The following is a 26,310-nucleotide window of genomic DNA, read 5'->3' on the forward strand; positions in this document are numbered from 1 at the left end:
TTCTTAATGTAGGTGTAGCTTAGGTATAAATGATGCAGACTATATAGAGACATTGATATTTGATCTAAAGTAGACGATAAATCAACTTCTAATGAGGCCTCAAGTGACACAAAGATCAATATTTGAGTGTAGCATATGCGCATAGTCCCCCCTTTGGACTATATGTCATATTTATATTGCATGTTTGTGTGGAAACCTGCAGCTTGAATATAGTCTGAGCAGTATAGTCAAAAGCCGTACAGTTTGTGTTCTCCACCCCCTCGTCCGGGGATTTGCTAGCTAGCTGGCTGTCAGCAGCGTGTGAAGAGAGGGGCCTTTACCAAAAAAGAGTTAGACATTTCAGCCTCTCCCCTGCCTCTGCTTCCATGGATACCATTCATCTTCCCTCAGCACTCCTCCTCACTATCAGATCATTTGCTCTAATTTGAACTTCAGCAGATCCATCTGGACTGCTCCTCTTTTTTCTTTTTCTTTTTTCTTCCCCTCACCTTCTCGGGGCTCTCGCTCTCAGTGGGGCCTGCAGTCTGATAGCAGAGGTAAACAGTGCTCTGGTAATTTAGCCCGTAAGTGCACATCATTAGCCGGCCTGCTGAATGCACTGACCACAGACATAGTAAATCTGCTCTGGCACCGCGTCGGCCCCTCCTTTTTGTGCGGCTGAATAATTACATACGTCCAGACAAAGTCTTGCCAACTCCCACCGTGGCCATTGTCATCGTTCAATGGCTGCCACAGCAATTAGGTGCATTGCCTCGCACGTGAATGCACAATTGTTTAAAGGTACTGTATACGCGGGAATGTGTGTGCGAGTACGGAGCAGATATAATGCAGATCCTTCCCCCCAGATGCCTCTCCGGTAGCTTTATTCAGGGATTTACCTTTTTCTACTTTGTCTCGCCTTTGACAGTCCTTTGTCAGGCAGGCAATAGAGACCAGCAACGCTTAAAAGGGGAAATACCCCGAGTCTGGGCTCCGCTTTAATTATGGCCTAGAAAAAGATACAGAGGCCTGGAGAGCAGGGCCAGTACCACAGGAGTTCGTCTCTCTGTCTTCCTCCGAGCTGTCCTCACTTGCTCTCTCTCCCTTTCGCTTTCTGTCATCTTCGATCAAAGCAGTCGGGGGTCACAAAGAGTCTGATGGACGGATGCAGCTCTCTCTCTCTCCGCGGTCCCCGTGTCTCTGCTCTATCCGTGGCTACACTAAAAAGCTGACAGGCCGTTATTGATCTCCACTGTTTGGAGACTCTCTCTTTATAAATACGGCCGGCCCGAGTGGGGACACAGTCCGATAGCTAGACATGTTCAGGAGACAGTGTCTGAACACGATACCCCTGGACATATTCCTTCGTGTTCTAAAGCGGGAATCAATTCCCCTAATGTGAAAAAAGCAGGTGTTTCAGTTTATTGTATCCAACCTGTCTTCGTTTGGTTTGCTTCAGCTTTAATGATTATGTAAAGAGTTATGTGGTTGTCATGATGGAGCTGCGCTCGTGCAATGCACATGTGCGACAGCGTGCATATGTGAGGATGTGTGTCGGACAAACGCTGAGAGTGGAAATGTACCATCTGGTCGCATTGTCCATCCTGATGTAAAGCTAACCGCATGGAACAGCGGACTTTATTTAATTTAGAGCTATACTCTGTTATCTCCTGCCGGGCCATTAATTACTTTTTATGTGTTTTTGTGCCGTATTCGCGGATACGTAGCCACTACACACATTAAATCAATGTTATTAATAACCACAGCCTCTGTCTCTTGCTGATAAACATAATACGTACATGTCAGCGGAAAGTCCAGTTTGACTTTTATATGCCATTCTGCCTCTTTTAAGTGTGATCCAGAGCGCTTTTTCCACAGAGTATCATTTTTTACTCAATTTACTAGGTGATAATTAAAATGGCCTGTGTTCACATTAGCTGGTTGTTTATGTTGTGGCTTATTGGATTTGCAAAAAAAAAAAGAAGAACGTTTTTGAGGATGGTAGCAGCCAAGCAAGCTAATTTTAGGTCGACAAGACGGATGCACGGTAAACAAAAACATGTCGGCACGAAGTGATTGATTTTCACCCTGTATATGTTCCGTACAGGCGTGCAGAGACATGAAGAAAAGAGACCTGGGAATAAACAAAAATGGAAAAACACTAGATTAAAAGAATTCTTTGATGATGAAAATATACATCTTGTACAGTGTTTTAACCTCATTATTTGTATTGCTGGGTGATGCGGCCATGAAATGATAGTGTGACATTTTTATGCTACGTTGCGATACACATTCATCTCGATATGCTGAAACCTAAAAAATCACTTCATGGATGATAGGAGTGGGCTACAAAATCAAATATCTGTCCCTACCCCGAAGAGGTAGTGATTGAAATCCCCCCTGTGAAATGGACAAACACTTTAAGACCCTCACACATCATTCGCTTTCATCAACAACATTTATTGCAAAGGTAAATTCAACACTGTTTCTTTGCCTGACTACTAGCGGGGATTCGGAGGCTAACGTTAGCAACCCAATCGCCAAGCCTGCTAGTCTGCACTGATATCACATTAGCACCAACAAGTGAAGCAACGTAGCTTTTAGTTTAATTTTCGGCATTATACGCATCAACGAGGGGCAACGCAACATTGAAATAATGTGAAAATGCGTAACTGTCGTGCACAAATCGGCAACAACAATGTAACGTTAGCTACCCGGCTAGTTAGCTTTCCCAGACGTCAGCAAACTAGTAGCGATTGTTGTAACGCAGCCTTTAAACTAAGGAAAAGACACCACTTTACACCGTATTATGATTTAATCCAATACTCTAAAATGTTATATACTGTATGGTCTCATACCACAATAGCAAAAAATGCACATAATTATCACGACTTCCTTTCAGACGCTTTTTACGATGTGTACTTCCCTTGTGTTGAAATGGCCCTCGGCTTATAAACCTCAACTGTGCTGTCAAACATCCCCAGATTTTCTTCCGACTGCCATGATAAAGAAAGCGCACTAGAACAGTGACTTGAGGTCACAGTGGAAACATTTAGTTCCTCTGAAATAAAGATCTAAGCCGGGTGAAATGTTTGCACATTAACGCTGCCGCCTGTTTTTCAGTGTTGACGAGGATTTTATGGAAAAAAAAAAAACGAGCCAAAGCTGGAGTTTTTATCTGAACACATGATACTACTCAGAAAAAGTATCTTCCCACAGATAGAACCTCTGAAACATATGAATTTCTCTGCATGGCTTAATCCCTTTTTAATATGAATTTTCTTTTTTAATCCATCCTCCCCTGATATTTAATAGCAGTACTGCCGGAATTTGTGTATTTTTCCCAACATTTACTGAACCTAAATGAAGGCTAAATAAAAGAACAGACAGTTATGTGTTGATCAAAGGAGTTGCACGGACTAATAACTGTTGTTGGTTTGGGGATTTTTGCTCGTGGGCTTGTGTCGATTCTCTGTATCACTGGCTTTTTGATTCGCTCTGTTCACATCTCATTCATTTTCTCTCTGTTGAAATGTTTGCTGATGGAATTTAGTTTCTGATGTACTGAGCAGTCTGGAGCCTGCAGAATGAGCTTCTCCTTCAGCTTGCAGCCATCTCATTAGTTTAATGCCGTTGGAAACAAACAAAGTTTTTCCTCGCGTTATTCCGGTCAGGTCGCAGCGGTGCAAAAAGATTACCCTGTGCGTTTTTGAAGTATTGCGACAACAATTCATATAAGAGCTGAAAAATCAAAAGCAAACAAGCAGAAATGTGCACAATACATTAGTATTTGAGAGTTTGTTTGTGTCGGCCTGATTATAAGATGATATTCGTTTTCTCATTGGCGAGTCTCCTCGTTTCAGCCCTAACCCTTCCTTTGGTCTTTTTTTTTTTTTTTTTTGGTTTTTTTTTTGTTGATGTGCTGACGGAGAGGATAGTTACATCCTGAAAACTGCAAAGGGTGGTTCTGAGTGCTTCAAAGTCAGTCATGAGGATTTGTAATGCCAGTCAACAGTTGTCTTTGTGGCTTCACATTGACATTGTTCTCAGTAGTTGCTGCACACTTCACTCAGTCTACAAAGACAGAGTTCGAGCGCGGCACTCCTCCCAGGAAAACAAAGTAGCACCTAGGCCAACAGCTTGTTTACAGTGAAGATGGGTATTTCTGATATCTGCCTTCAGTTCTGTTTATTAAAAGTCGTCCTCAACCGGGAGCGTTACCCCGGCTTCAGTGACTATACGTCCTGCCGTTTGATCGTCGGCTGACAGGGGCTGAATTGAAAACCCGCTGTTGGCAGTCCATTAAAGCGTTTTAGTTTTTTTTCCCTGGCGAAGGCCAAATGAAGCGTTATGTTCTGCTGAGCACGCCTCGACGGAAACACATCACGTGACAGATCGCGCCACCTGGCAGAGATTCTTTGACATTAGCCGCTTACTCCATTATCCCAATGCACCTAATGTTTAACAGCCATAGTAGTACGCATGTTGAATGCATTGTAGTATGTCCCTACTGGTTGTGTTGTTGTTTTTGTTTAAAGTTTACAGTCTGATAAGAGTGAAAACTTACTTCTTGTGGCCCTTTTGAGAGCAAAATTCTTAATTTCCAAGCATCGACGGCGCCAATCAATAGAGCTCGTCTTGAAAACAAAAATCACCCATTGTGCCTTTTTGGTCATTGATTTCAGCCAGGTCAGCTAACCAATGGATTGAAGCAGACCCCATGCCGCGGCCAACACAACATGGTATCCAGAGAACAGCGGGTGTCGTGGCCTCACCCTGACACAATCAGAAAAAAGAAAGAAAACGCACACAAAGCAATCCCCATCGTGAGTGATTTATTTTACTCTCTTTTTTTTTTTTTGTTGCTGCAATCACATCGAGGCAAATGTGTCATTTTTTTCCTGGCGGAGACAAGGCGCATGAATGACGGTGAAATGTATTTTGTCAGCTTTGAAACATTCAACATTTTTAAGGCACCTGCAGCAGAGGAAGGTTTGATACGACCGTGCATCGCCTCTGTAGTGCATCAGCTTTCATTCTTTCATTTTATTTCCTCTTGTTTTTTTGAGCTTTTATTTTTTTCATGGGGGGGGGGGGGGGCTTTTAAAATCTGCATCAAGTGCCAACGTCAGTCTCGTGTCACGGAGCCAGGTAATGAATACGGTGGAAGATTCAGAAATCAGTGAATCTTTATTGAGGTTGAGGCGCAAAAGGCGAAGGCTCCTTTTTTGAAAACCGGGATAACCTTGTGACGAGCCACTGTGAAATGTATTGAATATGAGATGATTAAAGTTTAAGAAGGCGCGCACTGGGGGAGCTGGATGAGGGAGACAGAACGGAGACAGAACGGGGGGGAGAAGGAAGGGAGGGAGGGAGGGAGGGAGGGCGGCGGGCTGGCAGAGAGCTGCTTTTGAAATTAGCTTCAGATAAGGGAAGGAAGCTACAATTGTTCTATCAAATAGTGAAACTCCATCACCCGAGAAAGATGAAAACTTTACATTCCCAAGGCAGACAGACTCACCATGGGGTCTGAAAGAAAAACCCCTGCTACCTTGTGAGGAAAGCCAAAAAACATAAACCGTAGCTGGGAGAGAAACGGTTGCTTCACAGCTTGAAATAATGTCATCCAAGCCCGCCTGCAGTTGTTATACTGATGGACGTAAAATGATGATGTGCTCAATGTGATTATAGATTACCGAATGTTTATACTGCTGATACTCATTTCTAAATGATCGAGGATTTTTGAGTTGTGTGGTTTTTGTTTTTTTTATTCTTGACATTTTAGCTTAAATGAAGAAAAAAATAAATAATAAAAAAATACGCACTGAAAATCCTCCCTAAGTACTTAGCTTTTATCTTCCTCCGAGGAGCAGAAAGGTAAACAATCTTCACACTCGGCTGCCTGGATTTGATTTATTAGCCTCTACTGTACGTGTTGTCATCCTGTCACAGACTCGGTGCGCGTCATTTGCATTCACAGTGAAAATGTCACAAATTCCGGCTCTCTGGAGACAATTCCCTAAGAAGCGGACCAAACTGATTGATTAGAAATACTTTATCTCACCGCCTCGGCTGTCATTCATTATACATACGCCGTCGTGTAAAACCTGGAGGCTTTTTTTTATATTTATTTATTTTTTCCCTGCAGGTGAGTCGAGTGTCTTCTTCTATAATCTTTTTTTTTCTTATCTAACTTTCAGTGTTTGAACAGTTATGCAATTTTGGATATGTGGAGCCAGAGGTCTGCTGCACATCTTTGTTCTTTGTAAGTGGTGCATGTGTCGGAATGTACGTCGGCGCTAAAAAGTCAGCCCGTCTGACAGCCCTCCGTCTCGTCTGTCCAGGGGAAATGTCAGTTCGGATAAAGACGGCCGCTCAGTGGTCGCACAGGAAGCCGCCCCCGACAAGTAGACATGCCAATATTTAAAGGGATATTCCGGTGTAAGTTTAAGCCATGGTCTAAACAACCATGAAACTGTGTTAGACTCCCTCTCGAGAGATCAAGTTAGCAGACCGCTAATTTACGGAGTTTTATCAACTTCAGAAACGACCGCACGACAACAATACACTGCAGTAAATGGATCCAAATATAAACCGCCACCAAAAAGCCACAAATAATGCTCAGAACAGCACCAAACTTCAGCAACAGTACAAATAGGGTCTCAGCACATAGTCCGGGGCATCTAACCTCCGCTAGCTTAGCTGGATTTCTACTGAAAAGCTAAAAACAGATTTCAACTCTCCTCCATCAGCTTCCGGGTCGGGGAAGTCCTGACGCGACGATTACCGAGTGCGGTTAGAAATGCTCAATTCCGTTCATTTCCCTGTCCGCTCTCGATAATAACTGTTATAAACTGGCAGGTAAGACACATATGAACTTTGATTGCTTTTCCATGGAGTCATAATCATACATTTTCATCCATGAGCCGCGGAACTCTACTGCACTCGGTAATCGACTCGTCGGGACTTCCCGTCAACAGGAAGCTGCTGCAGAAGAGTGGTAAATTTAGTCAGCTTTTCAGTAGAAATCCAGCTAAGCTAGCGGAGGTTAGATGCCCCGGACTATGTGCTGAGACCCTATTTGTACTGTTGCTGAAGTTTGGTGCTGTTCTGAGCATTATTTGTGGCTTTTTGGTGGCGGTTTATATTTGGATCCATTTACTGCAGTGTATTGTTGTCGTGCGGTCGTTTCTGAGGTTGATAAAACTCCATAAATTAGCGGTCTGCTAACTTGATCTCTCGAGAGGGAGTGTAACACAGTTTTACCGTGTGTTAGACCATGGATTAAACTTACACCGGAATATCCCTTTAAAAAAATGAATTAAAAAAACACCACTCCCCTGTTTTTGATTCCGGTGATTGGATCTTTTCCTCACCCTGAAAACAGGTTTCTGAATTCCTGGCACAATGCGCTGATCATTGCTGTTCCCAAGAATATATTCAAAGCTCGTCTCAGATGGGTACACCTGATTTTAATTGGTCTGACAGCTTATGAACTGCGAGTCATGGTTTTCCCGCTCCACTGTTTTACTTTCCATTAGTCATGCATTAATTCCTTTTTTTTTTCCATAAACACCAAACATCATCGTGATGTTTGTGGACAAACAAATCCGCTGTCAGGCTCCTACAACAGTCATTAGGAAACAGCCGGACCTCGGGGGAACAAAGCGCGGATTAAGGCGGTGATTTTCCTTTAAGATGATATATGGAAACTTTTTCGGTGTTAATGAGCAGCGGTGATTGTGTGTTTACTGGGGAGCAATTGCACCGGGGTCTGGATGTCTCGGGCACCATGTGGGGAGAATTAAAGCTTTTTCCACTTCGGAATCAGACCAGGCTATGCCGTCGTGATTGCTAATCAAGTGTGGAGATACAGAGCCAGCCAGACAGAAAGCCAAACAGACAGACAGGCAGACAGGCAGACAGACAGACAGACAGACAGACAGACAAGACACCTCAGTCATGAGGACTGCACACTGTCAAACTGTCAGAGCGAAAGGCACTGTAAAAAGGAAACTGTCAGGCTTCATCTTTTTTTTTTCTTATCGGCATTTGAGATCGGATGGATGGAAAATGGGAGCCATGGATCTGATGACAGATTTATCAGAAATCTCACACTCCTCATCACACAGCCAGGACACCGTCATCTTCTTTTGTCAACAGAAAATATTGACAGCGGCCTCCTTGATTTAAAGAAGAAAAAAAACTCCCCGCGTAAAATGAAACAGTTGGCAGATGTGGGACGATAACTACGCGACAGGTCAGAGAACAGGCGAAGGCAAGTGTTATCTTTGTCTGCCTTGTCAATCTCGCTGTGACAGGATGTTCCACAGGTTCCATCCAGTCCCCCCCCTCTCCTCTCATGGGTCCACCTTGCGTCTGCCTTTCTGTCTGCTGGGCTGAGATCCCGGCTGACCCTTTGTACCAACAATGGAACGCCGCGTTTATCCATCCAACCCGCCTGTCTTTCCTATCACGGTTCTGGAAAAACCCGGGCCAAGTCGTCATTCTCTCCTCCTGCGGCTCCCGGTGCATCTGCTTCATCAAAAATGGATTTGTAATCCTCTTGGAGGAGCTCAAACAGGGACAGGCAGAGACGGGTTGTTTGTTTCTGGAAACCGTTGATATCCCAAAATAGGGAGACCTTTCAGGGTCCTGGCTTTGTGGTGGGCTGGTGATGGTTACAGCAGGCTTTACAAAAGACTGCATGTGCAGCCCTGGCAGGAGAAGAGAAGACGGTCCAGAAGGGGCTTGCTCTCCTCTTTTTCTGCCTTGTGTGTGTGTGTGTGTGTGTGTGTGTGTGTGGGTGGGAATGGAAAGCAGCTTCCTTTAACACACCGGCTGTCTTATGAGTCTGGCTCCGAACTGACGGCCCGATGGCTCGATCTAATAAGCAGTCATCGGATATCAGATTCAAATCTCTTTCTGCTGCGGGAAAGACGAGATGCGAGGCCCTTCTCTATTTATGTCACAATGACTATGCAACGGGAGTGTGCGATATTGAAAGGGCCGAGGAGAGTGTGTTGTCATCCAATACTGTACATCTGCTCTCCCAGCAGCACACAGAGATCATTGTCTCGCCGGTCTTTGACTGAGCAGAAACTGGCGCGTCGGACGTCACTACACAAACAAAGGTGTGTTTACAAGTGCACGTTCGTCTCGGGGGTTCGGTCCTCCTTTTTCTTCCTGCCCGTCTTCTGGCGCTCACAGATGGGTTGGGAAATTAGGAGCTTATTCTGCTCTCTGCAGCAGCTCAGTTGATAAAAGTAACAGTCACAGGCGCCCCGCTCCCACGCTATCACCCCCTGCCTTTTATCGCCCTCCATCGCACTTCCATTACTGTTTCTATCTAATTCTTCAGCCCATCTCTTCCCCCACCAGACCACCATCCCTCCAGCCACTTCAAACAACTTCTTGTCTTTGTTGAAGCATAGATCCTCATTCCTGCGTCAGCGTCGCCTCCCTCTGAGCGCGCTTGTGTGAAATTGGATTGCTGATCCGTTGGCGCTGAGTGGCAGAGATGTAATATAGGATAGCGGCAACCGCATGTTCTGATGCCAGAGACAGCTGTTACAGGACACCGGCGGATCAGAGCCGATGCTTGACTCCTAGTCCTCATCTCTCCAAGACTGGAAATGCTCTCGGCAAATCTCACGACAACATAAAGGCCAACGGCGGCGAACAACAAACAGAAAGACGCGAGGCTGTGGCCAGGCGCAGCGCACTCCACGGCGGGCGGAGGGTTGTGAGATCTGCTCGATTCGCTTGAGCGTCGAGGCCTCAGCGCTGATCCCTGGCCAATTTGCGGTGGCTGTCGTTTACATTTGTCGTCATCATCTGTCGTCGCTGATAGCCCTTCATCTCGCTGCTCGTCTTCCTCAGAGGATGAGAAGTTTGTGTGAAGGGGGAAGGGATACTTCACACAAATGCATGATTATCAAACCCTCACACTCCATTGGCCTGACAGGTGGATGTAAAACCTTTGTGGTTTGTTTCCAGGCGGTGATCAGCTTTAGTTGAAATCTCTGGTTTCGCTAATTTTCCAAAAGTGGCTTTTTACAGTTACAGTAATGAATGCAAGAGGGATTTAATGCTTGTTTGACACTCAAAATCTTGCCTATTATTTAACCTCCAATTTACACCTGTCTACGTACGAATCGCAGGTTGACACGCAGGTTCTTTATTTATAGAACAGAAATGATGTAAGTGCTAATGGCATGCGGCACTAATGTCGGGTAATATGTTGACACACACAACATGTTCGGGATGATCTCAAAAGTGTCTGCTGCTCATTTTAAGGATAAAGTAAAGTAGTGGAAATGAATTCAGTCAACCCAAAGAAGGAACCTCGGCTCTGTAGTTCAAGGCCGCCATTCAACCATCGCTGTAATTGAACACATCATCAAATGAGCGGATCAGCTCTCTAGCCCTTCAAAAGACCCACACTTAGTACCCACATTCCCCTTCAAGTGTTAAATGAACCCCCTGCTGAGCCTAGCTGATTGTATGTCATTTGGGTTTCCTCTGGTGGGGGGAGAAAAAAAAAAAACTGCCAGTGTGTTTTCCCTTCCTCCGTAGCCACCACCCCCCTCTCCCTTTGTCTGTCCTGTTCCACAATCGCAGAATAAAGAGCGGTGGCATTTAAAAAGGTCCACATGTGGAGGGGTTGACATTCAAAGTGCTGCCACCTTAAGGTTAACTCCAAACGAAAGGTGATGGCAAATGCGGGCTTTTAAAGCATCAGTCATGTCATGTGGAATATCAGATATCAGCGAGGAGGCAAGACGGAGTAGCGTTTTTTTAAGATGCACAGGTAAACAATACATTTCTCTCCAGGATGTCTGGCACCTCTCTCGGCTCTGCCTCACACTTGTGTTATTAAGGTCTCCGGGTGCTCTCGGCATCAGAAAAACTGGGGGAGTTTTTCGTGTTTGTCTGGTTGCGCTGCTCCTAGGTGTATTTGTGCAAATGAGCATGGCCACAAAAAGAGGAGTTATGGACAATTGCCCTGCCCGAGGCTGAGTCTCGATTCCCGGTAAAAACTGAGAAACTCTTTTTCCATCTTTTTTTTTTTTAAAAAAGGTGGACAAAAGTGCTTGCTCTTTCCCTGACTGTAAATAAACATTGACAGCCTTTGCTTTGAAATGTCTTTGCTTGACTTGGTAGGGTTTTCAGTTGGATGCACGAAAGAGAAAATAAGCAATGCTTAAAAGAGGCTTCCTGAAAGCACTTGGAAACAAAATCATTAGCCAATTGACCCCCACCCCCCTTCTTCTTCTTTTTTTTTTTTTTAACATGGATAGCATTGTCTGCGGGTCTGAACTAAAAGAAGTGTATCAGCAGCTCTCAGATGAGCCGCCGTGAAATTTGGTACAGACATTCAAAGTGTCCAAACAATACAGCTTAATGACTTCGTTCACCTTGCAGCAATTTCAGGTCAAAATTTTAATTATTCCATCACTTTGGTTTATGATCAAATATCTGCAAAACGAATGACATTCCCATCAGCCTCCTCGGGTGTCCTTTGTGTTAGGTGCTCAACGGAGAGTGTTAAAATGCTAACATGCTAAAATAAAACGTGAACTTTCAGGGTTTCCAGCGTCCTAACCATCAGAACACTCTCAGGAAAAATACTGGTAATATTACGCTGTAGCTGTGAACGTATCAGTGCAGCGTGTCTGAAGTTTGTCGCCGATTAAACGCTACAACTCCCGAAGACTCAAGCCAAGTTGTCTTGCTTGGTCGCCTCAGTTAGCTCAGGAGTTAGCAAAGACTTTAAATCATGGCTCACTGACCTCATTTATCATTTGAGTAACAAGCCACAACCCTTGTGTTGTAAATATTTCTGCTAAACAATATCATGTCAGCAGTTGAGCTTTGTCACCGCGAGGATGTTGGCATGCGGCCTCACATAGCCGCTGCAGAAGCACTGAAACAATGGCTTTCCCAATGTAAATATAGCAAATATGGCAAGATTCTTTAGGAAAAAAGAAGTGTGGTAGTATTTTTGCACTTCAGGTTCCCTTGGATGACTTTGGTTGGCCTGAAATAAAGTCTGTGGTTATCACAAGAGATTTTCACGTTGTGTCCTACGACACAAAATATGTCGGCAAAGACCCCCTCTGTTTAAAATGTTTAAAAAACTGTTTGCTAACAAGTACACAGAACACAAAAACTTGCAACCTTTACTAGCTCTAACTTTAATTTATAGTCAAGTGTATGTAGTGCAGTGTAGTTAGACTCTTAGTGGTGGTGGGGTTAAACTTGCGTTATCGCGATGTTGGCTATTTCACCGGCTAACGTTAGCATTTCACTTGAGACAATCACATTTGCGCTTCAACATCCTAATAATCATAATCACAGTGGTGTTTATTTTTGAAGATTAGAAAATAATGTGTTAGTATCATAAACTTGTGTTTGCCTCAGAGCTCATTTTCTGCAATAATCCAAAATCCAATTGGAAAAACCCCACAGGCTTTCCGTCGAGGGAACCAGGGCGGTCATCCCTGCAGAACTCTGTTGGCAGCTTTGTTGAGCAGTTATTGCTCAGGAAAGTGGGAAAGTGATTTATTGTTTAAATAATTTTTCATGCACTTCTCCCTGCACTATTATATTGTCAGCACAAATATGTAGGAAACAAATCTTTTTTTTTCTTTTTTTCTTTTCCTCATACACAAAAAAAGGCCCTCCGAAGGTTGAGCTTGTGTTTTTTTTGTTTTGTTTTTTGAAATAATCCAGCAAGGTCATTATGACGGAAGCTTCTCTTGGACTTGAGAAAACTTTTTTTTATCCGCCTCTCATTATTCTTCCATTTCTCCCAGTCCATTATGCGACTGCCAGTCCCTGGTATTGTGGTCCAGTTGCTGTGGGCCATCCGTGTGCGCAGAGCTCAGGGGATCCATTTTATGAATACACACATAAATAATAGATATATTTTAAATGCAAATTCTAATAGGGACTTTGGGGGTGACTCAATCATGCAGCATTTGTGGTTTGACCTTAACTCGGGCTAACAAATTACTGGGAGCTCGGTGTTTCTCATTAGGAGCGCCACGCATCATCACACTGCCAAGTACTCCTCTGCCATAACCACAACCACTGTACACACCATGTAAATGTTTCCCTTTCATCTCTACACAGTTTAGTAGTGTGACTTTTTACATGTGCTTTTTTTTTTTTCTTTCTTTTTTTGCGCTGCTGCCACACAGCTGAAGTGTTTCCTGGCACGAGTAACACTTTACATCAAATGGCATCACTACAACAGTGGATGTGATCCACAATTTATGAGCAGGAGCAGCTTCATGTTGCTGATATCAGAGTAGAATACAGAGAGATAATCCCACAGTTGCTCATGTTGTTGTTCTGCTTCCCAAAACTTTTCTGTTTTAAAATTGGCCCGTGTCTGACGGATGATTCAATAGATAAGTGCAGGTGCTTATCAGACTAAGCGTGGATGGAAAAAAGGGTTTTCCCTCTGAAAAAAATCAGTTAAAAGTAGTCCTGCAGTCATTAAAGTCAAGAAGTATTCCTAGACAAATGTTGTAATCTGTAAATGATACATGATGATCCATATTTCTTTGCTCATAATCAAATTAATTGCAGTTCTATGAGTTGGCGCCCTCTAAAGGGAGGTCCTGAGGTGAGTAGTGGAATACCAATTGGATAAAACAAGAGAATATTTTGTATATTTTGTTTTGTGGCCCCAAACAGTTCCCTTTTCACATCTGACGTGTGAAAAGGGAAGGTTGGGGCCAAAAAGATCGGGAACTACTACTTTGATCAATCACTGTGCCTTCATTTAATAATCATATCAAATATTTTTTTAATACAAAATATGATCTGGAAAGTGACTACCAATTACAGCTGTGAATTGCAGTAAAGTAATAACTACAAGATTCCTTTATCACATATAGTGAATGATAGGATAAAATGGAAATACTCCAGCTGAGGTCCAACTCTTATACCAAAATATTAGTTTTTTGTCACCGAAATGGAAATTTTCTCGGGTCTCCTTTAAAAATATCTGCTGGTTTCATGCTAACAAATGTTGCACCACAGTCTTGAACTGTGGTCACTGGCTTGTTGGCAGCTTTCTTGCCTTAATCTCCCCTCCACCTCTTGATATGAGTCAGGTCATAAACATGTAATATGACATGTTTTTTTTTTTTTTGCAAATGTCAACACGGTATGTAGCCTCTGGCACGTGCCAATGTGATCAGTAATTTGCATAAATGTTAACTGCCAACTTTTTTATCCAGGCGACCGGGCTGGCTCGGCGCTTATCTGGCAGATGATACTCGCCGATTACAAATTGCTTGATGAACTTCTGTAAAAAGAAGATACGTTTAAAAAAAAATAAAAAATCTGTGATCGTCACATCTATCCATTCTTCATCTATATCTGCTTATCCTGCTGAGCATCACAGGGCTTATTCCATCATGCACCGGTGGAGACGTAGAGAATACCCTGGATCAGGTATCGCTGTATGAGCGAACACACACCGAGACGCTCGACCTGCATGTCTGGACTCACGCAGATACGAGCTCACACCCAGGATCTGGCTGTGAGGCAGCAGTGCCAACATACATAATAAAAAAAAAAATCATTTTTTGAAAAACCGCTCTGAATTTGGAAACAATTGAAACAATAAATCTGGACTGTGTATCAAAGCGGGGGACATTTACTGCGTCTTGAACACAAATTCAAGGATGTGTTTCCATAAAAGAGCGTCGTAAAACACTCAACCAATCCAGGAAATAGATGCAATCATGGCGAAGAGCTTAGACTTACTGCGGTTATTGTGTTACAAAGACAGTTTATGTGAGTTGTGTTGTGAATAAGGCTGCTGACCAAATTTGAGATTACATCAGACAACTCTTGACTGCCTCCGCATCAATTTTCCAATCCTGTTTTAAAGCTGCCCCGCTAAACACCGAGTCCGGTCCTCGCATTCCTCGCTGCTTAAATCAACAGCTGGCCCATCAGAGTACCTCCGACTCTAAATCCATCCTAATCCCTGACACATGTTTCAAAGACTCCGCGGCCACAAAATGCCCAAAAGTGCAGATCCGTCATCAAAGGCCACACAGTTTGCATTCCTCCTGTAATTCTGCTCTAATATCAGCGCCGCAAACTATATTGCACACCGTAATCAGATTAGATACTTCTGGGAAATAACAGTTGATAATGTTTGAAGAGGAGGATAATATCCCTGTTCAAATTAGTCTGCAAATTGGAATGGAATAAATTGTCTGTTCAACATAATATTTTACCGAGTCTAGAGGCAAAGCAATCCAAAAGTAATTGAAAGCAATTAGATTATGATTACTAAATTTGATTAATCTGCCGGATTACACTACCGGTTGACAATTTCAAGTACGTAATCTGTAACAGTGCAGGAATATGTAACAGAGTATATATTTTCCGGGGTAATACTGGCAACAGTGTAGTACATGTTCCGTATGAATAATATTGCTCAGTCAAATTCGAAGTTCTGTTTTAAAATTGGCGTTAATTTTATTTTGTTTTGTTTTGTTTCTTTCAGTTCTCGGCTTCTTTCTTTTAAACTGGGTTAGCAGTGACATCAGCTTTAAAGTTATTTCCAACAAACTAGAAGTAAACTAATTCCACTATAATCAATCATTGTCAGTGTACCAGCTTTATTAAATCAGGTAATTACTTTATAATTGCTTGGTGCTGAAGTGGTGTGCTTCTTTACATACTGGGGTGATTATGTCTTAAATTACGACACAGGTGCGCGAGCGACTTTGTGTGTCCGGACTCCCGCCGCCGCAGCAGCCGAGCGCCGCTTTCCTTCTTTTGTTGACTTGTTTTTGGATGCGCCGATCTCCGTGAGAGTGTCGCTGCTTTTGGACTTGGCGGTCTGATTCAGCGCGGTTTAGTCCCGTCCGTGCCAGGAAGTGCTGTCTGTCATTGCCTGTCACTAAGAAAGAGTGTGTGTGTGTGTGTGTGTGTGTGTGTGTTTGTGTGTGTGTGTGTCTCGACTTGACACAGATGAAAATGTAAGGTATGATTGTTGTCTCGCTGCCTGCTTCCCCCCTTCCATTATGACATCAGCCTGTTCATTTGATCCATTACTGGTGCTATTACTGTGAGCTACAGCCCTAAATGTCAGACCGGTTTGAGTCATTTTCCTATTTTGGTCCCAAAAAAAAAAAAAAAGAGGATTTCTCCGTCCCACAGCGCTGCCTTCCGTCTGCGTGGAGGTTGTTTTTTTGTTGTCGTTGGAAATTCTCCAGCTGCAATTAAGAAGCTGATTTCGGGGAGGAGGGGGGGGGGGGCTGTTTTGCACCGTCTCGCCACATCTCGAGCGTCTCCTGATGTATGTCGGCACGCCGCGTAAAGAGAACACTCTCAAGGTCAGATTGAAATTGGAACCATTTCATCATGAGGCATTATGGGAAGTGCCGCGCATCTGAGTGGGGGGGGGGGGGGGGGGGCAATAAATATTGTCAAACGCGAGCCAAGCGCCGTCAGTTTACAGCTCTGCTTGCATGTGTTATTTTTAGCGGCGGGATTTATTGCCGGCGTGATTCTTTCTGCAGCGCTGTTTAAATGTTTACACTTGCAGTCGACGACCCCGCCTCCAGTGATGTCATGATTCGAAGGTCCTCGCGCTATCTTGGTAGCGAGGTTCTGAACCATCACAAAAGGATTGTGGGACGTTGATATAAGATTTCATGCCAGGAACGTTTACATTCAGTAGTTACACTTTTGTCCAAAGCTACGTACAGTAATTCATACACTGGCTGCCATGCAATGTACAATATCTTGCCCAAGGACACTTGGACATGCAAACCAGGGGATCGAACCAGTGACCTTCCGATAACAAGATGCTGGCTCTACCCCTGAGAGACAGCCATCCCAGGAACGGGAGACCTTTTACAGGATATGTCACCAGTTGAAGTGCTAATAATGTATGTTGCTCCAAAAGGAGGCTGCGGCGTGCCAGACGAGTGTGTTAATCTACTACTGCTGGAAAAATGCCCATCATTAGCCAGCACCTTAAGTGACCTTTGAGTGAATGATTGCATTCCGTCTTCGACAAGATCGCGTCCTTCATTAACACACACACAAAAAAAAACTGACTATCAGAGCAGGCATGTCAGTTTTCTTTTATTTCAGTTTGTCTGGGAGATTTGACAAGAAAACGGATGTTAATACAGCCGCTCGAAAAGGGCATTCTGGGTTTGACACAATCAAGGACTTGTATTGTTCACTCACCGGGCAAAATCTTAATTATATCTGAACGAGCCAGTCATGTCAGATACCACTCGACCAGAGAATATGGAGTTGACTTTTTCCAAAGGCGCAGAGAGCTGTTGTATTGTGCTTCGTTGACATTTGTTGACTTGCAGTCTGCCATGAAAGGTGTTTGCAAGTATTTGTTCTTGAAGGGCAGTCACGGCGGCTTCACGTTGAATAGCAGAGAGTCAACAATCCAATTGAGTTATTATCTTGAAGTGTGCAAACCAACAACAGAGATTGATGGAAATGAAGGTGATTGTCTTGTTACTGCGAGCTTTGTCTGCCAAAGTGGAAATAAAAACATTTTATGTAGATTGTTGTGACATGTGTGTTTCTTTGTGTGTGTGTGTGTGTTTTTATTTATTCTCTCAGGAGAGTGAAGACCATGTGGGTGTGCCTGTGTTTCCCCAGCAGCACAATTACCTTGACGAGGTTAGAAATGAATAAGTGCAGTTGAATGAAGCGTCTGCGATTCATCGAACGACGGCTGCTGATTTTAGCCGCGGCGCCGAACACAATATGAACTCGCAGAAATAGAATAAGCGGTGCATCTTGGGCTTGGGAAGGTCGCCGGCGCTTTGTGAATTTCTTTTTTTCCCCCACAACTTCGCAAGAATTTGCATGCTGGATCGTTTCAGAGAAGTAAAGCAGTGCCAGAGAAAATCAGGTTGATGAACCATCCTCAGTCATCCGGGTCGTTGTAATTCTGTATCGTAGGGAATTGCACGTGTTTCCGTTTCTTGAAGACATTTCACCTCTCATCCGAGAGGCTTCTTCAGTTCTAACTGGATTTAAAAGAAGAGTTTCTCTATATGCACACACACAAAAGAAATGGAAATAGCGCGGGCTGAATAGTGAATGTCCTGACATGTGTCGATTACCAATGCTGCCCACTTGCCTTGGTAAATGGCATTGAGTTTCCACCATTCTGTGCGCTGACCTGCTTTAAGGGCAGATATTAAAACTGTTTTGATTCACACAAAAAGCTGATGAAAAGACTTTAGAAACTATATCAGTTAATGGTGGTTGCTGTGTGTGTGAGTTGGATTTGGCTTTACATAAGTTTTGCACTTAAATTCACCTGTGAGGAACTTTCTCTTGGAGTGTTTTTACATTTCTGTGCCTTTTATGTTGATTTCACTTCATCTGACAGTAGAGAGATTAAAAAAAACCCTCTTATGAATACTTATGAATAGCTATGATTATTATATTCTATCACTGCCGATTGTTCCCGCCAAATCTTACAAACTAGCCCTTGAAGTAAAAACACGATGCATAGTTTTCCGAAAATATTCCAAACGTACAATTTGATTTTATAGCAAAAGTCTCAATTTCAGTGAACTTAAACAACCGTCAGCATTCCTGATCATGTTTTTTCTCAGTGACATTTTTATTTGTATTTATTTTTTGTCCAAACAACGGAGCAAAAGACTCCAAAGACACCTTCAGATGACTCACTGAATAAAATGTAGATTTAAAAAAGCAAATGAACAAAGAGAGGGCTTCAGAAAGCAAAGGTGCTCTGAATACAAGAAAATGCATCGAATGCAAAGGGAAATAATAAAAAAGCCGTCATTATAGTGGCAACTAAATCACTGAAAGGCCAAGTCATTAAGTAGAGCCAACATGCTTCGACCACTCGGCCTTCGTTACGGCTGCAAACTGCAAACAACACAATGGCGCCTCGCTTATGTAGCAGCAACAACCAATAGGAGGCAATCACATGACGCAGATAATAACACACCAGTGCGACAGGAAACAACAATGAAGGTTTCTTTCCCTTTAACGGCTCCTCTCTTTAGAAACCAGAAGCAATCCAGGCAAAGACTAAAGTGCTCTTCATTGATCCTAATAAACGACAAATAAAAGCAACCAATTCTTAACATGTACGTAAGAAGCTGGAACAATCGTTTGACATTTTGCTGCTTGAAAAAGGACTGAAACGATTAATAGCTCGAGTAAAGTTTCTTTTGATCGACTACTTGATTAACCAGCAGCTCTTAATTGTAAGACAGCGAGGAGGAAAATCCCAAAGCAAATCTGAGCACAACAGCCTCTAATGTTTGAACGGCTGAGAAACGACTAAACACATCGGCCTTCGTCAGGGCAGAAGAGTTCAGCATAAACACAGACGTGACGTGACGCGAATACACCTCAAGTGTTGTGGCTCTTTACTCAAAGGGAGGCTTTTTTTTTTTTTCTTAAATTACTTTTTTCACTTCCTGTCCAGATGGCAGACACACTCCAGCTTCTCTCGTCTCTCGAAGTTGTCGGCTGACATCTTGAAACGGCTTGAGTTAGCGATTCTGTCTCCTCTCGTTCGCTTCCTGGCGTAATGTTCCGTCTACCGTGTCCGGCGTGCCTTATTTCATATTAACGCGCCCCTCAAAGATCTGGGTTGAGCTATCATTACCGAGTAAAAAAGACGATTTCTTTTTCCCCCCTCTCCAGCTGAAGGCACCTACTTAAAATTTATTGTGTTCAAAGAAAAAGAAAACATTAATATTTATCAGGTGGAAACACAAGGAGAAGAAGAAAATGTAATAGTTGTTCTAATTCAAATCCTTTAAATTTGTATCGAGCGAGGTAAGGATGTGACCAGAAATCTCTCGGTGTGTGACCTGCATATTTCCCTGGTAAATGAGACATGTTAAATGATGTGCCAGAGGGAAAATGGGTCTTTTCAAGCAGCACACACTGTTCCGATCATCACAGATAACCAAGCTGGAAGGCCAGGGACCTAATTTAAGGGCTATTTACCATACGCCAGATTTTCCAATGGAGCTGCTCCCGGATGCAGCAATGGGTGAAAATAAAAAAAAATATATATAAAGAAAAGGAGGAGGAAACCTGCAAGAGAAGAACGCTGTAAACCGTGTCAACCTCACAACCGCGATGATTTTATATCATCTACCGTTTGCTAAGACACCTGTGATTAATTATTCATCCACCTCGTCTTGAGATCCTTTTACTGTTGAATGTTTTTCGCGAGCTCCTCCTCACGGAAAATGAGGCAACGCGGGGGGGGGGAAAGAAGAAGAGGGGGACCCGCTCCGATCTAAAACAAAGAGGTGGGACGTGATTAATTCCAGGGCACATCTACCGGCTGCATCACCCTTGACTGATCTCATCAGACTGGAGCGACAAAGGGAACATCATTTCTAATCAGAGTCATAATCCTAGATCAGCACTTAAGCAGGATTTGTCTCTAAACCAAATGATTGTTGTCACTTCTTAACATGTTTAGAAAGTCTCACAGCGGCGGTTTAACAATAAATGTCGAACAATGAGCTCTCTCCGTTTCCCCCCGTTCTTATTATCGTCACGTTTCTTGTGGTCTTCTCTTTTTTTACACCTCTTCTCGTCCCTTTAGGAGTCGTCTTTGTCCATCCGTACTTCCGGCGCTCTGATGTGAAAGTGTCCTAGAAAATAAATGGCATATGTTCGTGTTAAAAGGTGTCAGCAGTTTCTTTATATTGGAGGTCTGTGGGGGGAAAATGCCTGTTGGGCTGCAGGGGAATATATGTATGACTTTAGCTGTAATACCTCCTGGCTGCTGGGAACATTTTTTGAAGTAAAGCTGAGCTTTGCCTCTGTACATACATTTATGATTTTAACCCTTAACCAGCACCTTCCCATGATTTGTGCCTGAACCTTTTCCTGACCTCAGCCGTAACGATGTGCGACAAGAGAAGAGAGAACAGTGACATGTGACGTAAAGTTCAGAAGCCACTGGCAGAGCGTGTTCATCACAGCGACGATGGGCTAGAAAATACAGGCTTAAAATAAAACGTGCATCTTCCTGGACGACTTGCCAGACACGTTGCCTTTACTGCTCTTGGAAACCATTGCTGAGAGAGACTTTAACATTCACGTCCAGAAGGGCTTGTGAAAACTTGTGAATGCCATGTTTTTTTATAAGCGTTTGTTGACCTCGTTTTAAAGTCAGCTATGCATGCGTTGCTTGGACTGGCTCACTTTGCATGCACAGAGTTTGATAGAGAGCTGCAGGTATGTCAGGACCTTGTTTGGCGCTCTTGCTTTAGGAAATATCAGATTTAGGTGAGGAAAAATACATAAATCGGTCCAATCAAAGCACCGTAATGGCCGCGTGATCAAGTTCTGCACACAACACTAACGGCGCGCTGAAGTTGTTGTTGCAGTTATCGCCGGTATTAAAGTTTATCTGACAGTGATGGAGGATGTTGTGAACCGTCTCGAGCTCCTGACTTGTGCCTCGTCCGGGCCCTTCCCTTCCAGCCGGAGTTATGGCGTACTTGACTCAGAAGCGATTGCGCACCAATGAGAAATGGCGGGTCTTTCTTTTGTTTCCGCGCTCAAATATACGGCCTCATTTCATCGGCTTAACGACCTCATTTAAATGAGCCTAATGACTCTCACTAATGTCCGGGCATGGCCAGGAGATTGTGGCTGTTCTCGCAAGCGATGTCCTCTGCATGCACATTGTATATCTCCATTATGAGGCCTGGTCTCTATGGAAAACACAGCCTATTTATTGTCGTCTCTCTCTTTGCTTAAGATTAATATTAATATAATGCGACGGCTCCTCTGTTGTACAGCTCACAGGTCACACTTTCTGGGGCATTTTAAAGCGGACTTTATTCGACATTGCGGTTTACTTTAATGGATGTTTGTGCTTTTTTTTAAATATATTTTTCCTGCAGCTGTATGTGACAAAAATGTTTTAGTAAAAAATGGCCCAAAAGGTTCAGGACATCCATTTTATTAGCTGATTTAAGTGTGTCCGCTCCTTTTGGTTCGTCGCTTCACAGCGGTATGGGTTTTGAAGGCTGAATTGAGTGCCGGAAAGGTCACCGAAATGCTAATGCCAAAATATAATTTCAAGTCAGCTCTTCAGAATACAGAGGATACGCTTCAAAAAGGGAAAAAATGTTAAATCGCCACATCCAGACATATTAGCGCTATTAGCCGTCTCTGTGTCGACCCTCCATGTCACAGCTTGCGACGACTCCGCTGCGTCTCGCTCACATCTACAGTTTCCATAACAGATCAGAGTGTGAAGCCAGCACTCGCCTTCTCTGTCGTGGAACGGTTTGAGTAAAGGGGACCATGCATGGCGTCAAAACAGATCAATATGTGGACGGGCTTCCTGATGTGGTCATAACCGCCAAAGCAGGCCCATTATGCGAAAGGGCTCCTTTCAAAAGTCCGATGTTAAAGCGCATACAGGCCGAACGTGTGACGGGAAATCAATGCTCCCTGACGGGGACTGAAACCTGACAGCTCAATAAGCTTTGGAGGCAAGATATGTACCTCCTCCTCCTTCTTCTTCTTCTCCCTCCTCGTCCTCGCCTTCCCGCCATAACTATATCCCGTTCCTACAAGGGACTTAAGAGCTCAACCCCCGCAGACTATTTCAGATTACAAGCTCCTGTCAACAAGTGCACGGGGGAACCAGTTGTGCGGGGTGATGTAAGGGAAATGGGAATCTGTGTAAAGGGAACGTGCTGCCACTGACAACAGAGGTCTCTTTAAAGCCCCGTCTCCAGTGGCACCATCACCTCATTGAGATACAGTACTGGGTCTGTGCGACGCTGCTGGACAGGATGGAGGGACCTTTAGATAAAGTGCCCGAAAAACCAAACGTGTCGGCTGCTGCTAAGGAACTCATATGTGCAGATGTTACAGTTCGTGGAAATATCTTTCTTTTTTTTCCCTCTTTCCAGGATACATTTGTCAGACTGGATTTTCTGAGAACCAACAGCGCCAACAATTATTTTCTTTATTGATTCATTTGATGATTATGTCCACAATTAACCGATTGATCATCGCGTCTCCAGGACGTCAAGAACAGACGGAGAAAGCAGATAACGTTGCTCGTAGAAAGAAAACAGGAAAGAGAGGCGCGCATTAGTTGATCAATTGGACAATTAACGCAGCTCTATGTAACGTAGGCAAACCGAAGCTGTTCTGAGTTTGATGTCTGTTGATTTTTTTGAGTCTCATTCTCAGGTCGTCGCTGGAACCACTAAATGTTTTGTTGTCCGGAAAAATGACTGAAACCGAGGAGAGGGGGAAGAGTCTGGGATGTGTTAGAAGCCCAATCTGGAAAGAATTTGGTTGAAATTAGATTTTTTTTTTTTTTTTTTTTTTTTTTAAACACCACTAGTCATTTCCAATTATGCCAATGAAGCTAATCCGTTCTGTTGGAGAGGATCTGGCTTAAAAAGAGACGTTTTCTCCCACATTATTCTTGGAATTGTCCTGAATTACAAAAGTAGAAAAGGAGTAAGAAGAAAGTTTGAGCCTACGCGGGTCGTTTGAAACCAGACCAGTCGACTCGAGGCGATCTAACTCTAAGGAGGTTGGGGGGGGGGAAAAATGAACTATACATGCTCAGACCTCACTGACCTACCCTGCACTAACAGACCCAGAGACTGCAGAACTAGACTGTTTGGAAAGCACAACTTCGAGACCTTAACTCCGTGCTATAACTTCTGTTATATTGCACCTAACAGAGTGAACTTTAATAATTCGGAGGGAACGTGAAATATGTATATCCTCTCTTTTGTCTTTGAGCTGACACCCAGACTTCTAGACCAGCATCATTTATGCATGTAGGGTCAGTGTGAGCGAGTGATTCTGATAAATGTTCAAAAAACGACTAAAAAGATGAATCAATTGACGAATAAATTATTTTCTTTCAATCTACTAATTGATGTTCAGCTCTCGTCGGCGCTGTAGTGCGAACAACATTCAAACTAGTGACAGTCTCCGTTTCCACGTCGTATCGATCGGAGGGGGCGCGACGGGTCTTCTTACATAAGTAAGAGGACGGAGAGAGAGAGAGAGAGAGAGAAGTCACTTCAGGTATCAGCCCCTCACTACTTCTGCTCATTGGTATTCTGGTTTTATATTTGGCTGCAGGAAGAGTTTTTAGTAACATGACTCATCCATGTAAGTGATTAATCATCGAAACTCATGAATATTAACGTCGCCTGTCTGTGTCCATGAAGCAGAAAACTCTTTTTCATCTCTCACATTACAGCACAACAAACAAGTAAAACGACTAACAAAATCAAATCGTTTCATGAATGCCAAATGGACTAAATATTGGCCTAAAAAAGGGATTTCAAGAATGTTTTTTGGGTTGTTTTTCTTTTCTTTTTCTTTTTTTGAAGTCCTAGTTTTCACACATTTGATGTGTGCGTGTACCTGCTGCAGAGATCCAAAGCAGATCTTTGTAAGTCTGCCCATCTCTCTGGCACGGGGACTGAAAAAATACATACTGAGCTGTTTTTTTTTTCCCTCACTAGTTTTAAGGTGGAAACAGGAGAGGACACACAGCTGCCAACTAGAGTTTCTTTCCTGACACGTTCGCTGTTTGTTGTCTGCAGTAATGTTTTTTTCTTTTTTAGTCTGGAGTGGGACTTGAGTCTATGAATGTACTGAGAGAGAAAGAAACCGGACACTTTAAAAACAAAACAAAAAAAGGAAATGGAGAACGTGTGTGAACTGAAACACTCACAGGCTCACTGCATCGATTCCATCTCTTGAAATATGTTCCTACAGACTGAACAGAGCCAGTATTTTCCAGTATTTATAAAAAAAAAAAAAAGTCTTTCTAAGCATGGAGGAAGAAGTTTTTTTTTTATGGCTTTGTTAAATCGATTTAATTTATTCTGACAATGGGAGACAAGACGTGGAGTTTCTTGAAGAATATTTATGCGGACTTGATTCTTTTTCTTAGCAGGCGTTGAGTGTGTTTGGACTACTTTTATGAAAAAAAAAAAAAAAATGTGTGCTGTGTCTCAACAAAACAAGCATGGAGACATCAACCGATCTTCAAAGAGATCCTAATTTTACTTGTCAATTGTAACTTTCGACACAGGATACGGACCTTGAAATTACTTCTGCCATCTGTATGGAGTGGTATTAGCATTTGAAAACCCGACAACATTAGAGCAAATCAAGAGAAGCTCATTCAGGCAGTTGAAAGGCGGCTCCAAACACACAGAAAAGCCTGTTTCGGTAAAAAAAAAAAAAAAAAAAATCCTCCCATAATTCAAGCCGAGGTCTGTTTATCCACCTGCCGCAGTGTAGTTCATGGCTATTTCTCAGCTTCTTTAGGAGTCTTGGGTCTCTAATGATCCCAGCGTGTCTCTCCAGTGTATATCTTACCCCAAGCAGTGCGCTGTGTGGACTCCCCCCTGTGCTTGCAGGAGCACAGAGCTGCACTGACCACTTCATCTTGTGGGATAAACCAGCTTTTCTGTCAAACCCTGGGGAAGCAGCGCTTGGAGCTCCGAGACTGAAAACCTCAAACGTTTGGAACATTGCCACAGGTTATACATGTGGCTGTCCGCGCGCTGCTTCACGCCGACTCGTCTTTTAAGCCGATAAAGTCGCAGGCAGAAGTCCACATCCCAGCTCAAGTCATGTCACTTTACATAAAACATGTCTGCATTTAGAATATGGGCACATTTTCGGTTTTCCTGTGAGGCTCGGATGTCCGCTATTATAGCTGCCTTTTTTATTCCACCGAGCAGGAAATGCTCTGAAGTGACTAAAAAGGCTGCAAAAATAACAGATAGTGAGAGGCTTGTAGGCACACTGGTAATTATATACCTCAGTGGAGTCATGAGGGGTTTTTGATTTGACAGCGCTGTAATGCAGATTCTGCTGTACCTCACTTAATGCGGCTATTTTTAGGGAGCGCCGACGAAAGGTGATAGGCGCTCTGTAGCCAACTGGCATATTCATTTCGGTGTCCGGAGTTCATCTGAGTGAAGCCGATACATTTGCTCATTGTGCTCGCATAATGTTGCCGCACTGCATCATTAATTAGGCACATTTGCAGCAAATACCGGCCATTGGCTGCATCTGTATTTTCAGTTTAATTACTCACACTTGTAGTCTGATTAGAGTTTTCTGCCCTCCAGGTGCTGTGGTGATGTAACACTGCAAAATGCTTCAGTATGCGCGTTTCTGCCGACTAAAAAATCCTGTGGATGAGAAGTTAAACACAACACAGCCCTGCTTGCTTAACTACCATCTGGTTTGAAAATAAGCTATTTCAGA

The 26,310-nt window shown here is 43.3% G+C and overlaps 1 protein-coding gene across 4 annotated transcripts in view; it reads left to right on the plus strand.

Annotated features, from left to right (window-relative positions):
• Positions 1-26,310, plus strand: part of klhl29 (kelch like family member 29) — a 224,824-nt gene that overhangs the window by 78,279 nt on the left and 120,235 nt on the right. For 3 of the 4 annotated variants that reach the window (XM_030405482.1, XM_030405480.1, XM_030405483.1), the window contains one exon: positions 4,665-4,805. The exons of the other annotated variant lie outside the window; for it this stretch is intronic. In XM_030405482.1, the coding sequence (XP_030261342.1) occupies positions 4,665-4,805 (141 nt within the window). The remainder of the gene's footprint in view (positions 1-4,664; positions 4,806-26,310) is intronic. 4 annotated transcript variants of the gene reach the window in all.

Source organism: Sparus aurata, chromosome 22 (genome assembly GCF_900880675.1).
Source record: "Sparus aurata chromosome 22, fSpaAur1.1, whole genome shotgun sequence".
Classification (NCBI taxonomy): Eukaryota; Metazoa; Chordata; class Actinopteri; order Spariformes; family Sparidae; genus Sparus; species Sparus aurata.